Source organism: Bufo gargarizans, chromosome 2 (genome assembly GCF_014858855.1).
Source record: "Bufo gargarizans isolate SCDJY-AF-19 chromosome 2, ASM1485885v1, whole genome shotgun sequence".
In the NCBI taxonomy this organism is placed as follows: domain Eukaryota; kingdom Metazoa; phylum Chordata; class Amphibia; order Anura; family Bufonidae; genus Bufo; species Bufo gargarizans.
In genome coordinates, this window is record NC_058081.1 from 721,594,977 (window position 1) to 721,609,236 (window position 14,260).

Consider the following 14,260-nt stretch of genomic DNA (forward strand, 5'->3'; position numbering starts at 1 on the left):
GAAGAGGGGTCATTTTTAGCACTTTCAGGCCAGTTTCTTCGAAGTGACTCAGAGAGAGGTTTTTTGCAACAGCAGAGGCCAGGTACAAATGTGGCCAGCCAGGGCCCACTACTGGAAGACGACGAGGACGAGGTGGAGGAGGATGAGGATGAAGCATGTTCACAGCGGGGTGGCACCCAACGCAGCTCGGGCCCATCACTGGTGCGTGGCTGGGGGGAAACGCAGGATGATGACGATACGCCTCCCACAGAGGACAGCTTGTCCTTACCTCTGGGCAGCCTGGCACACATGAGCGACTACATGCTGCAGTGCCTGCGCAACGACAGCAGAGTTGCCCACATTTTAACGTGTGCGGACTACTGGGTTGCCACCCTGCTGGATATCCGGTACAAAGACAATGTGCCCACCTTACTTCCTGCACTGGAGCGTGATAGGAAGATGCGCGAGTACAAGAACACATTGGTAGACGCGCTACAGAGAGCATTCCCAATTGTCACAGGGGAACAAGTGGAAGCCCAAGGCGAAGGCAGAGGAGGAGCAAGAGGTCGCCAACACAGTTGTGTCACGGTCAGCTCCTCTGAGGGCAGGGTTAGCATGGCAGAGATGTGGAAAAGTTTTGTCAACACGCCACAGCTAACTGCACCACCACCTGATACAAAACGTGTTAGCAGGAGGCAACATTTCACTAACATGGTGGAACAGTACGTGTGCACACCCCTCCATGTACTGACTGATGGTTTGGCCCCATTCAACTTCTGGGTCTCTAAATTGTCCACATGGCCAGAGATAGCCTTTTATGCCTTGGAGGTGCTGGCCTGCCCGGCGGCCAGCGTTTTGTCTGAACGTGTATTCAGCATGGCAGGGGGCGTCATTACAGACAAACGCAGGCGCCTGTCTACAGCCAATGTGGACAAGCTGACGTTCATAAAAATGAACCAAGCATGGATACCATAGGACCTGTCCATCCCTTGTGCAGATTAGACATTAACTACCTCTCCTTAACCATATATTATTGTACTCCAGGGCACTTCCTCATTAAATCCTATTTTTATTTTCATTTTACCATTATATTGCGGGGCAATCCAAAGTTGAATGAACCTCTCCTCAGTCTGGGTGCCGGGGCCTAAAAATATCTGACAGTGGCCTGTTCCAGTGTTGGGTGACGTTAAGCATGACTCTCTGCTATGACATGAAGCCTGAATCTCTGCTATGGGACCTTTCTCCTCTGTCTAGGTGCCGGGGCCTAAATATCTGACAATGGACTGTTCCAGTTTTGGGTGACGTGAAGCCTGATTCTCTGCTATGACATAAAGCCTGATTCTCTGCTATGGGACCTCTCTCCTCTGTCTGGGTGCCGGGGCCTAAATATCTGACAATGGACTGGTCCAGTTTTGGCTGACGTGAAGCCTGATTCTCTGCTATGACATGAAGCCTGAATCTCTGCTATGGGACCTCTCTCCTCTGTCTGGGTGCCGGGGCCTAAATATCTGACAATGGACTGGTCCAGTTTTGGCTGACGTAAAGCCTGATTCTCTGTTATGACATGAAGCCTGAATCTCTGCTATGGGACCTCTCTCCTCTGTCTGGGTGCCGGGGCCTAAATATCTGACAATGGACTGTTCCAGTTTTGGCTGACGTGAAGCCTGATTCTCTGCTATGACATAAAGCCTGATTCTCTGCTATGGGACCTCTCTCCTCTGTCTGGGTGCCGGGGCCTAAATATCTGACAATGGACTGTTCCAGTTTTGGCTGACGTGAAGCCTTATTCTCTGCTATGACATGAAGCCTGATTCTCTGCTATGGGACCTCTCTCCTCTGTCTGGGTGCTGGGGCCTAAATATCTGACAATGGACTGTTCCAGTTTTGGCTGACGTGAAGCCTGATTCTCTGCTATGACATGAAGCCTGATTCTCTGCTATGGGACCTCTCTCCTCTGTCTGGGTGCTGGGGCCTGATTATCTGACAATGGACTGTTCCAGTTTTGGATGACGTAAATTCTGATTCTCTGCTGACATGATGCCTGATTCTCTGCTATGACATGAAGCCTGATTCTCTGCTATGACATGAAGCCTGATTCTCTGCTATGGGACCTCTCTCCTCTGTCTGGGTGCCGGGGCCTAAATATCTGACAATGGCCTTTTCCAGTGGTGGGTGACGTGAAGCCTGATTCTCTGCTATGACATGAAGCCTGATTCTCTGCTATGACATGAAGCCTGATTCTCTGCTAAGACATAAAGCCTGATTCTGTGCTATGACATGAAGCCTGATTCTCTTCTATGGGACCTCTCTCCTCTGTCTGGGTGCCAGGGCCAAAATATCTAACAATGGCCTGTTCCAGTGGTGGGTGACGTGAAGCCTGATTCTCTGCTATGACATGAAGCCTGATTCTCTGCAATGGGACGTCTCTCCTCTGTCTGGGTGCCGGGGTCTAAATATCTGACAGTGGCCTGTTCCAGTGGTGGGTGACATGAAGCCTGGTTCTCTGCTATGGGACCTCTCTACAACTGATATTGGTTAATTTTTTTTATTATTCATTTCCCTATCCACATTTGTTTGCAGGGGATTTAACTACATTTTGCTGCTTTTTGCAGCCCTCTAGCCCTTTCCTCGGCTGATTTACAGCCTTTTTAGTGCCGAAAAGTTCAGGTCCCCATTGATTTCAATGGGGTTCGGGTTCGGGACGAAGTTCGTGTCGGGTTCGGATCCCGAACCCGAACATTTCCGGGAAGTTCGGCCGAACTTCTCGAACCCGAACATCCCGGTGTTCGCTCAACTCTAGTTGTAGGTGGTAAAGGGATAGTCTGGATGATTATGGGAGAAAAAGATGAAGCCACAGTCACCTCATTGATCCCTGGCTACTGTCATCCAGACTCTTTCTGTTTCCCCCACTGGTAATCTACTTCCTGGTCCTACTCAACATAAAAATGTGACCACTAAGCCAGTCCCTGGATAAAATGAGTTACCATTGTGCAGAAGTATTTGGCTTAGTGATCACATTTCCTGGGTCAAGAAATGCTAGGAAGATGAAACCAATGGGGGAGTGGGGAAGAGCTGAGCAGAAGCAACAGATCAATAAGGTAAGTATGACTACTTTAATTCTTACAAGTAATTTTTTCTATGTTTCACTATACGTTTAATTTACCACATGACAAACGATATGAGCTTGAATAATAGTCTCCATTGCTTGGTGTGAAAAACTTGTGGAAGCTTACGAAGCAATGCTGGGGAATTGAAAAATGTGAATAACTAATATGTATTGTACTTACGGTCAACATTAAGATGAATGAGTTTTTGAGTTGTGTTCCCCCAGGAGTTTGTAATCTCACATGTGATGGTTTCCTGGTCATCTTCTATAGATGGGGTAAAGGTAATTCTAGATAAATTCGTCCAGATTCCAGCCACATTACTCTTCTTCCACAGGAAAGCTAAAGATTTCTCAGGGCAATTTCTTGGAGGAGCGCAGGTCAAAGTCTTATTTACACCAACAATCAATGTTCCAAAATCTGAGATGACTGGTTCTTCTGTTAAACCTACATGAGGGTAGAAGATGTTTATATAGTTTTGTAATGGATTTATCAGTTTCTTGAAGAAGTTGGATTTTAGTTTGCTACTAAAGGTTTGGATGGTGGGAAAAAGTCTAATGTGCTGGAGAAAGAACTTAGGAGATGCACCTAAATTATAAAAATTGCCAGAGGATTTAGAAGCCAGAACTACAGTGATCAGCATAGCTTTCATTTTCACTTTTATGTTTAAAGACTATGTACACCTTCGGAAGCAATTTATTTTTATAATTGCACGTTACTCATTTTTGGCCTTAAAGAATTTTTTTAAATTGCCGTTTATTAAAAATTTTGATCTGTTCTGTCAGAAATGGTTAACTGTTTTTCTAGCTGTGTGACTGGTACATTACTTTCACTTCTACTTAGTGCTAGTCATCTAATAAACCTTATCTCAAAACTACTGAGAGGTCATAAACACTTATTTAAGCCACATTCTTCTGAGCAAGAACTGAGCTATGAGTGTTTATAATTTCAGAGGGCAGAGATAAGGAGCCCATCAGCAATAATTTGCCACCAAATTTGCCACCAAACATAGTCTTTAACCGCCTCCGGACCGCCTAACGCAGGATCGCGGTCCGGAGGAGGCTGTCTCAGGCAGAGTGATGCATTGGTGCGTCATCTCGCGAGACGCGAGACTTCCTGTGAACGCGCGCGTTCACAGGATCGGCAGGTAAGCGAGTGGATTTACAGCCTGCCAAGCGGCGATCGTTCGCTCGCAGGCTGTAGATGCGATTTTTTTCAACCCCTAACAGGTATATTAGACACTGTTTTGATAACAGCGTTTAATATACCTGCTACCTGGTACTCTGGTTGTCCCTTTTGCTTGGATCAACCACCAGAGGACACAGGCAGCTCAGTAATAAGTAGCACGAATCACCATACTAAACTACACCCCCCGGTCACTTATTAATCCCTAATTAACCCCTAATCACCCCATATAGACTCCCTGATCACCCCCCTGTCATTAATCAACCCCTGTCATTGATCACCCCCCTGTCATTGATCAACCCCTGTCATTGATCACCCCCCTGTCATTGATCAACCCCCTGTAAGGCTCCATTCAGACGTCCGTATGTGTTTTATGGACCCACGGATCCATGGATCGGATCCGCAAAACACATACGGACATCTGAATGATACCTTACAGGGGGGTGATCAATGACAGGGTGGTGATCACCCCATATAGACTCCCTGATCACCCCCCTGTCATTGATCACCCCCCTGTAAGGCTTCATTTAGACATTTTTTTGGCACAAGTTAGCGGAAATAGTTTTTTGGGTTGTTTAGTTTTTTTCTTACAAAGTCTCATATTCCACTAACTTGTGTCAAAAAATAAAATCTCACATGTACTCACCATACCCCTCACGGAATCCTAATGCATAAAATTTTTTAGACATTTATATTCCAGACTTCTTCTCACAAAAAATAAAACGCCAGGGCAGTATAAATACCCCACATTCCATTTCAGAAAGAAGACACCGCAAAGTATTCACTGAGGGGAATATTGAGTCCATGGAAGATTGAACTTTTTGTCCCAAGTTAGCTGAAAGGGAGACTTTGTGAGAAAAAAAAAATAATATAATAATTTCCATAACTTGTGCCCAAAAAAAAAATCTTCTATGAACTCGCCATGCCCCTCATTGAATACCTTGGGGTGTCTTCTTTCCAAAATGGGGTCACATGTGGGGTATTTATACTGCCCTGGCATTTTAGGGGCCCTAGAGCGTGAGAAGAAGTCTGGGATCTAAATGTCTAAAAATGCCCCCCTAAAAGGAATTTGGGCCCCTTTGCGCGACTAGGCTGCAAAAAATTGTCACACCTGTGGTATCGCCGTACTCAGGAGAAGTTGGGCAATGTGTTTTGGGGTGTCATTTTACATATACCCATGCTGGGTGAGATAAATATCTTGGTCAAATGTCAACTTTGTATAAAAAAATGGGAAAAGTTGTCTTTTGCCAAGATATTTCTCTCACCCAGCATGGATATATGTAAAAAGACACCCCAAAACGCATTGCCCAACTTCTTCTGAGTACGGCGATACCACATGTGTGACACTTGTTTGCAGCCTAGGTGGGCAAAGGGGCCCACATTCCAAAGAGCACCTTTAGGATTTCGCATGGCATTTTTTGCAGATTTTGATTTCAAACTACTTCTCACGCATTAGGGCCCCTAAAATGCTAGGGCAGTATAACTACCCCACAAGTGACCCCATTATGGAAAGAAGACACCCCAAGTTATTTTGTGAGGGGCATGGCGAGTTCCTATAATTTTTTAGTCTCATATTCCACTAACTTGTGACAAAAAATAAAAAATTCTAGGAACTCGCCATGCCCCTCACGGAATAACTTGGGGTGTCTTATTTCCAAAATGGGGTCACTTGTGGGGTAGTTATACTGCCCTGGCATTTTAGGGGCCCTAATGCGTGAGAAGTAGTTTGAAATCAAAATCTGAAAAAAATGCCCTGTGAAATCCGAAAGGTGCTCTTTGAAATGTGGGCCCCTTTGCCCACCTAGGCTGCATTTTACATTTACCCATGCTGGGTGACAGAAATATCTCGGCAAAAGACAACTTTTTCCCTTTTTTTTATACAAAGTTGGCATTTGACCGAGATATTTATCTCACCCAGCATGGGTATATGTAAAATGACACCCCAAAACACATTGCCCAACTTCTCCTGAGTACGGCAATACCACGTGTGTGACACTTTTTTGCAGCCTAGGTGGGCAAAGGGGCCCACATTTCAAAGAGCACCTTTAGGATTTCACAGGGCATTTTTTACACATTTTGATTTCAAACTACTTCTCACACATTAGGGCCCCTAAAATGCCAGGCAGTATAACTACCCCACAAGTGACCCCATTTTGGAAAGAAGACACCCTAAGGTATTTCGTGATGGGCATAGTGAGTTCATGGAAGTTTTCTTTTTGTCACAAGTTAGTGGAATATGAGACTTTGTAAGGAAAAAAAAGAAATAATCATTTTCCGCTAACTTGTGACAAAAAATAAAAACTTCCATGAACTCACTATGCCCATCAGTGAATACCTTAGGGTGTGTACTTTCCGAAATAGGGTCATTTGTGGGGGTTTTCTACTGTCTGGGCATTGTAGAACCTCAGGAAACATGACAGGTGCTTAGAAAGTCAGAGCTGCTTCAAAAAGCAGAAATTCACATTTTTGTACCATAGTTTGTAAACCATTTTTTTTTACCCAAACTTTTTTTTAATCAAAGACATGTAGAACAATTAATTTAGAGAAAAATTTATATATAGATGTGTGTTTATTTTTTTTATAATTTACAACTGAAAGTGAAAAATTTAATTTTTTTGCAAAAATTTCGTTAAATTTTGATTAATAACAAAAAATGTCAGCAGCAATGAAATACCACCAAATGAAAGCTCTATTAGTGGGAAGAAAAGGAGGTAAAATTAATTTGGGTGGTAAGTTGCATGACCGAGCAATAAACGGTGAAAGTAGTGTAGTGCAGAATTGTAAAAAGTGGTCTGGTCATTAAGGGTGTTTAAGCTAGGGGAGCTAAGGTGGTTAAACTAAAGATTTCATGAAATTCATTTTGAGCCCAAATCGTAGGTGCTCCAATGGGCCTGAAAAGTGGTATATGTGTCATATACCAATTTTCAGGCCCATTGGAGCACCTACGATTTGGGCTTAAAATGAATTTCATGAAATCTTTAGTTTAAAGACTATGTAACACCTTTGGTGGCAAATTATTGCATTGTACTCATTTTGTGCTAAAAATTTTTTTTTTTTAATTGGTCTTTATTAAAAATATGGTATCCTTTTTTCTGTACAGTGCTGACATGCTGGGTTTTCTGTCTTTTCCAATAGACCAGGAGCTGATGGGCTCCTTATCTATGCACTCTGTGACTAAGGTCTCCTAGGGCTTTATTCAATTTTGTCTCTTGATTTTATTTTTATTTTCTTAACCTTTGTCCTCGCCCTTAAGCTCTTTTTTTTGTAAATTCTTTATTTAAGAGAATTTTATAGGCATACAAACATGTACAATTGCAAATTAAAGAGTCTGTTGAGATCTCTGCCCATTCTTGCCAGTAAAAGAGAATTTCCATACAAAATAAGTGCAAGTATTTCAGCAAAATAAGCAGTTACATATTCGTTTCGTATGTTCTAAGCAAAATTATGGAAATGACACATCTTTATGGATTCCGTCGGCCAGAATTTTCTGAGGTAAATATATAGTACATAACAAGACAGGTATAACACTTATAAACATTAAAAGAAAGAGAAAAAGAAAGAATGAATGAACAGGACCATGTGTTGCTAGTTATCTGTTCCTCACCAGCTTCCACCATGACTACTGATAACGTGTGAAGAACATGAAACAGTAATGTGTGTAGGAAGCACTCTCTCAGTAACCAGTGTATAAAAGGTAATATCCAGTAGACGGTAATGTCTATTAACCTCAGATATGCAGTTATATCCTCATCTCTATGAGAAAAGGCCCATAGAATCCCAGCAGGGTCAGAAGAGGGGAGTGGATTTTATTCCATTAGGAGTGGTATGGCCTTTGTTTCAGATCTCCAAAGTGGCTTTATAAAAGCTCAACCAAGGTTGCCATATCTTTAAAAAGGTAGCTCCCTGTCCTCTGTCCCACCCCACCATTTCCTCCATAAGACATATTTGTTGTACCTTATCCAACCATTCCTCAATAGTTGGAGGTTCTGTACTTCGCCATCTAGTAGGAATGATATACTTAGCTGCTGTAAGTAGGTGTGTAATCAACTTATTAGCACTAGCAGGTTGAAATTTGCTCTGTGGCAGCCATAACATAATGAGGGCTGGGGTAAGGGGTATTGAGCGTTTACAGATTTTATTAATGGTGAGTTCTACCTCTCTCCAAAAGGGGGTTATCTTTGAGCAGGACCACAAAATGTGGGATATAGAACCTATTTCATCTTGACGTCTCCAACACCTATTTGTGGGAGAAAGGCGGGCTCAATATAGAAAATCAGGAGTTTTATACCATCTAGACAAAACTTTAAAGGGATTATCCTGAAGACGCACACACACCTGGAAAAACCATGTGAGTACTTGAGTATAAATTTAGCATCTTCTTCTGAAATGGTTATCTGTAGCTCCCTTTCCCATGCCCTCATATAGAGAGGCCTATGAGTAGATAGTTCAAGCACCAACTGGGAGTAGAGAAGTTGTGACGAATACCAGACCTCGTGCCCGCTTGACGTCACCTACGTCAAGCTCACGAGGCGCGGTATGGTCACGGGTTACCAAAGCGTGACGTTACGCCCTCCAGAGGAACAGGTAAGGTCAGCTTGGTAAAGTTTACACAGACACCTCCGTTCCACGCGGGCACAGAGAGGCAACAGCTGAGAGGGCCTTTTCACTGCCAGCAATGAAACAGCGCCTTCTCAGCCCGAGTATACTGCCACCAACTTCTCGTTTGATGTAAGCACGGTCCGCTAACGGGATTATATAGGGTGAGAAACCAACCCACGTTAGCTTATAGCTAGGCTGAAACATGGACGTGGGGATTCTTGATTGAAATACAAGATAGCACAAGATTAAATTAGGGCACACTAGATATAACACAATATACACAGAGAATATATACAGTGGTCTGAGGTTACCGATACAGGTGATATAGGTACAACAGGGTTAAGCAGAACAATAAGTCAGTTTACCAGATATATGAGTCCTTTGTGTAGTGATGAGTTCTTAGCTGTATTCACATCGGAGGCAGTGATATCAGCCAGTTGCAGGTCCCTCTAAACACATTGCACGATGTGACCCCCTTTCAGAGAAAAGACACGCCCGCTTGCTGGCACAAGCCTTTTAACCTGTAGCCGGCCCCTCCCCTCACGACCTCTGTGAGTGGTCCCTCCCTCCCTGCTGATTCTGGCAGCTAAATGACCCACAAAACCCTTTAGGGTTCATAGCTACAGACCAGAACATCACAGGGGGATGGGTGTTTTTTCTTGAGTATGAAAGGTTTAAACTTTTTTGCAGCATAGATGCGCAAAGGTGCCCAAATTCCTTTTAAGAGGGCATTTTTAGACATTTGGATCACAGACTTCTTCTCACGCTTTAGGGCCCCTAAAAAGCCAGGGCAGTATAAATACCCACATGTGACCCCATTTTTGCAAGAAGACACCCCCAGGTATTCAATGAGGGGCATGCCGAGTTTATAGAAGAAACATTTTTGGGGCACAAGTTAGCTGAAATTGATTTTTTTTTGTTTTTTCTCACAAAGTCTCCCTTTCCGCTAACTTGAGACAAAATTTCAATCTTTCATGGACTTAATATCCCCCTCAGCGAATACCTTGGGGTGTCTTCTTTCCAAAGTGGAGTAATTTGTGGGGTGTTTGTACTGCCCTGGCATTTGAGGGTCTCCGCAATCATTACATGTATGGCCAGCATTAGGAGTTTCTGCTATTCTCCTTTATATTGAGCATACGGGTAATGAGATTTTTTTTTCCGTTCAGCCTCTGGGCTGAAAGAAAAAAAATGAACAGATTTCTTCATTCGCATCGATCAATGTGGATGAAAAAATCTCTGCCCAAAAAAAAAAAAAGGAGGGGAAAGGCGTCTCCCAGGACATAGGAGCTCCGCCCAACATCCATACCCACTTAGCTTGTATGCCCTGGCAAACCCGATTTCAATCGATGTGGAGGAATAAATCATTGCCGGGATTTTTTTTTTTTTATATATATATACAAAGTGTTTGCCAAAGCATATGAACACCGCCGCCTCCTCAGCTTATATGCCTCGGCAAACGTATCTTTTACTGCAGAGGAGAAATCTCGTCTTGCAGTGCCGCATACACCGACTTTTGTGTAATCTGACAGCAGCGCAATGCTTCTGTCAGAATGCACATCAGTGCTGCAGCTAGTCGATCGGCTGGTCCACTTGGAAGGTAAAAAAAACAAAACAAAAAAGAAAAAACCAGGCCGCAACGCAATAAATTTATTAACTTTATAATATCTTTTGGACAGGACACATAAACTTTATTTAACTTTTTGAACATAACGTTAACTTTTTTGCTTACTGGTGATTTTATTTTATTTTTTACCTTTATAGGACAAACCTCTCCTTCCCATTGGACAATGTGCAAAGTGCAAATCGCCCAAAGATGTGACGAAGTACATTATGCACTTTGTCCCAGGTGAAAGGAGAGGTTTGCAGCAGCTGTGAGTGAATGGGCCCTAATAGCCCTGTGTGCCTGTCCTGTGAGATGCTATCCCTATGCTAAGTGTACCTGTGTGTAGTACTTTTGGAAACACTCCCCTAAGCATAGGGTAGGGTGGTCAGGGCAGTCAGGACCGAAATAGCGGGTGTCACGCCTTATTCCACTCCTGCTACAGACACAACATATTTTTCGGGGTGACGGTTGGGTTGAGGTACCGGCAACGACACTGGGGAAATGTCGCTCGTGTAGACGGCTCACTACACTGGTGGATGGGGCCACGGAACCTCCCGGATACAGGAGGTTCTCGATGATCTCTTCCTGAAATTTGAGGAAGGATTCTGTTCTCCCAGCCTTACTGTAGAGAACAAAACTATTATACAGAGCCAATTGAATTAAATATACAGACACCTTCTTATACCAGCATCTGGTGCATCGGGAAACTAAATATGGAGTCAACATCTGGTCATTGAAGTCCACCCCTCCCATGTGAAGGTTATAGTCGTGGACTGAGAGGGGCGTTTCAATGACTCTGGTTGCTCGCTCAATTTGGATTGTCGTGTCTGCGTGAATGGAGGAGAGCATGTAAACGTCACGCTTGTTTCTCCATTTCACCGCGGGCAGTTCTTCATTACACAAGGCAGCCCTCTCCCCCCTTGCAAGACGGGTGGTAACGAGCCGTTGGGGGAGGCCTGCGCGACTAGTTCGCGCGGTGCCACAGCAGCCAATCTGTTCTAGAAACAAATGCCTGAAGAGGGCCACACTTGTGTAGAAATTTTCCACATAAAGATGGTACCCCTTGCCAAATAAGGGTGACACCAAGTCCCAGACTGTCTTCCCACTGCTCCCCAGGTAGTCAGGGCAACCGACCGGCTCCAGGGTCTGATCATTTCCCTCATAGATCCGAAATTTGTGGGTATAGCCTGTGGCCCTTTCACAGGGCTTATACAATTTGACCCCATACCGGGCGCGCTTGCTTTGGATGTATTGTTTGAAGCCAAGGCGCCCGGTAAAATGTATTAGGGACTCGTCTACGCAGATGTTTTGCTCAGAGGTATACAAATCTGCAAATTTCTGGTTGAAGTGGTCTATGAGGGGCCGAATTTTGTGGAGCCGGTCAAAAGCTGGGTGGCCTCTGGGACGGGAGGTGGTGTTATCACAAAAGTACAGGAAACGCAGGATGGCCTCAAATCGTGCCCTGGACATGGCAGCAGAGAACATGGGCATGTGATGAATTGGGTTTGTGGACCAATATGACCGCAATTCATGCTTTTTGGTTAGACCCATGTTGAGGAGAAGGCCCAGAAAAATTTTCAATTCGGAAACTTGGACTGGTTTCCACCAGAAAGGCTGGGCATAAAAGCTTCCCGGGTTGGCGGTGATAAATTGAGTGGCATACCGGTTTGTTTCTGCCACAACAGTCCAAGAGCTCCGCAGTCAAAAACAACTCAAAAAATCTCAGGGCCGAACCGATCTGAGCTGTCTCAATCCGAACTCCAGACTGGGCGGTTAAAGGGGGAACTAATGGTGCGGCTGAAGTTGGGGACTGCCAATCAGGATTTGCCAGCACCTCAGGGATTCTAGGGGGTCTACGGGCCTGTCTGTGCGGTGGCTGCGACGGGGTAACTACTGCACGTGCCACCGTACCAGCTTCAACTGCCCTTCTGGTGCTCGCCACTTCACCATGTTGTACGGCAGTGCTGGTACTAGGTCCAGGGAGGGCTGCGCTGCTGGTGTATGTCTCACCACGTAATCCGACAGTGCCAGCCCCACTCTGCTGCCCTTGAAGCGGATTCTGCGCAACCTGTGGTCTAGCAACACGGGGCCGGGTACGCCTGGTGGTATCAGGGACCTCAACCTCCTCGTCGGAACTTTGTGTCAGACTGACACTGCTTTCTACAGGTTAATATTCTGACCCGCTAGATTCGTCAGATGAGGGTTCCCATTCCTCATCCGACTGGGTCAGAAGCCTGTAGGCCTCTTCAGAAGAATACCCCCTGTTTGACATTTGGGCTACTAAATTTAGGGGTATTCCCTGAGACTACCAAAGAAAAAAAGCAAGCCTGTCTTACAAATGGGAGGCTAGCGAAGTACCGGAGGCTGCTGCGGTTGATAAAAAATATCAAAACTGATTTTTATTATCGCCGCAGCGCTTGTAAAGTGATTGTGCAGTGATCAAAAAATATGTATTTTTTGTCACTGCGGCGGGGTGGGCGTGGGTGAACGCACGTGTGGGCGACCGATCAGGCCTGATCGGGCAAACACTGCGTTTTGGGTGGAGAACGAACTAAGGTGACACTAATACTATTATAGATCTGACTGTGATCAGTTTTGATCACTTACAGATACTATAAAAGTATAAAAGCTGATTAGCGATACGCTAATCAGCGAAGAAGTGAATGCGGTGCAGTGGGCTGGGCGCTAACCGATCCCTAAACTACCTAACCAAGGGGCCTAAACTATCCCTAAAACCTAAAAGTCAATACCAGTGAAAAAAAATTGTGACAGTTTACACTGATCACTTTTTTCACTTTCACTAGTGATTGACAGGAGCAAGAAGGGGTGATCAAGGGGTTAATTGGGGTGATAGGGGGTGATCTGGGGCTAAGTGTAGTGTTTGGTGCTACTCACTGTGATGCCTGCTCCTCTGCTGAGACCAACCGACTGAAAAGGACCAGCAGAGGAGCAGGGAAGCCATTTAACACATCATATTTACAAATATGATGTGTTAACTGGCTTCTGAATGGTGATTTTAAAAATCGCCAGCCTGCCAGCAACAATCATTGGGTGGCAGGCTGGTGACGTGACCCCCCTCTAACTTTTGCCGGCCCGCGAAGCGCATGCGTGGACCGGCTAAGCGCGTCATCTGGCAACTCGCGAAATGACGCGTATATGCGTGACTGTGCGCAGAGCTGCCGCCTCCGGACCGCGATCCTGCGTTGGGGGTCCAGAGGTGGTTAAAGAACCATCTTTTTTCTTAACAAAGAAAAAAACTGCGGCAACAGGTGACTTTGAGGGTCGTATGTGTCCCTTTCTCAGGCTCTCAGAGATATAAGCACGCACAGCGACCCTTTCAGGTTGGGAGAGATTGTATAAACGAGATTTAGGCAGCTTGGCGCCTGGGATGAGATTAATAGGGCAATCGTACTCCCTGTGAGGGGGCAAGTCCTAAACACCACTCTCAGAAAACAGATCCGAAAATACAGAGAGAAAAGATGGTACAGTCTTAGTAGAAACCTCTGAAACAGGTGTTGTGAGGCAATTCTCTCTGCAAAAGTCAATGCAACCATTTATTTGCCTCGCTTGCCAATCAATGGTGGTGTTATGTTTAGTGAGCCAGGGTAGCCCCAACACTAGAGGAGTAGGCAACCCGCTTAGGACAAAACATGACACATCCTTAACATGAGTATCACTCACAATCAAACGGATATTGTGAACTATGCCCTTAAACAATTTCTGAGAAAGTGGAGCGGAATCGATAGCAAAAACAGGTATATCCTTTCCCAAAGTGCATACCTGGAAACCA

At 44.8% G+C, this 14,260-nt stretch overlaps 1 protein-coding gene across 1 annotated transcript in view; it reads right to left on the minus strand.

The window, feature by feature from the left end:
* LOC122926363 overlaps nucleotides 1-14,260 on the minus strand; it is a 504,077-nt gene that overhangs the window by 133,996 nt on the left and 355,821 nt on the right. Inside the window, exon 11 of the mRNA XM_044277738.1 lies at nucleotides 3,267-3,530. Coding sequence (XP_044133673.1) covers nucleotides 3,267-3,530 — 264 coding nt within the window. The remainder of the gene's footprint in view (nucleotides 1-3,266; nucleotides 3,531-14,260) is intronic.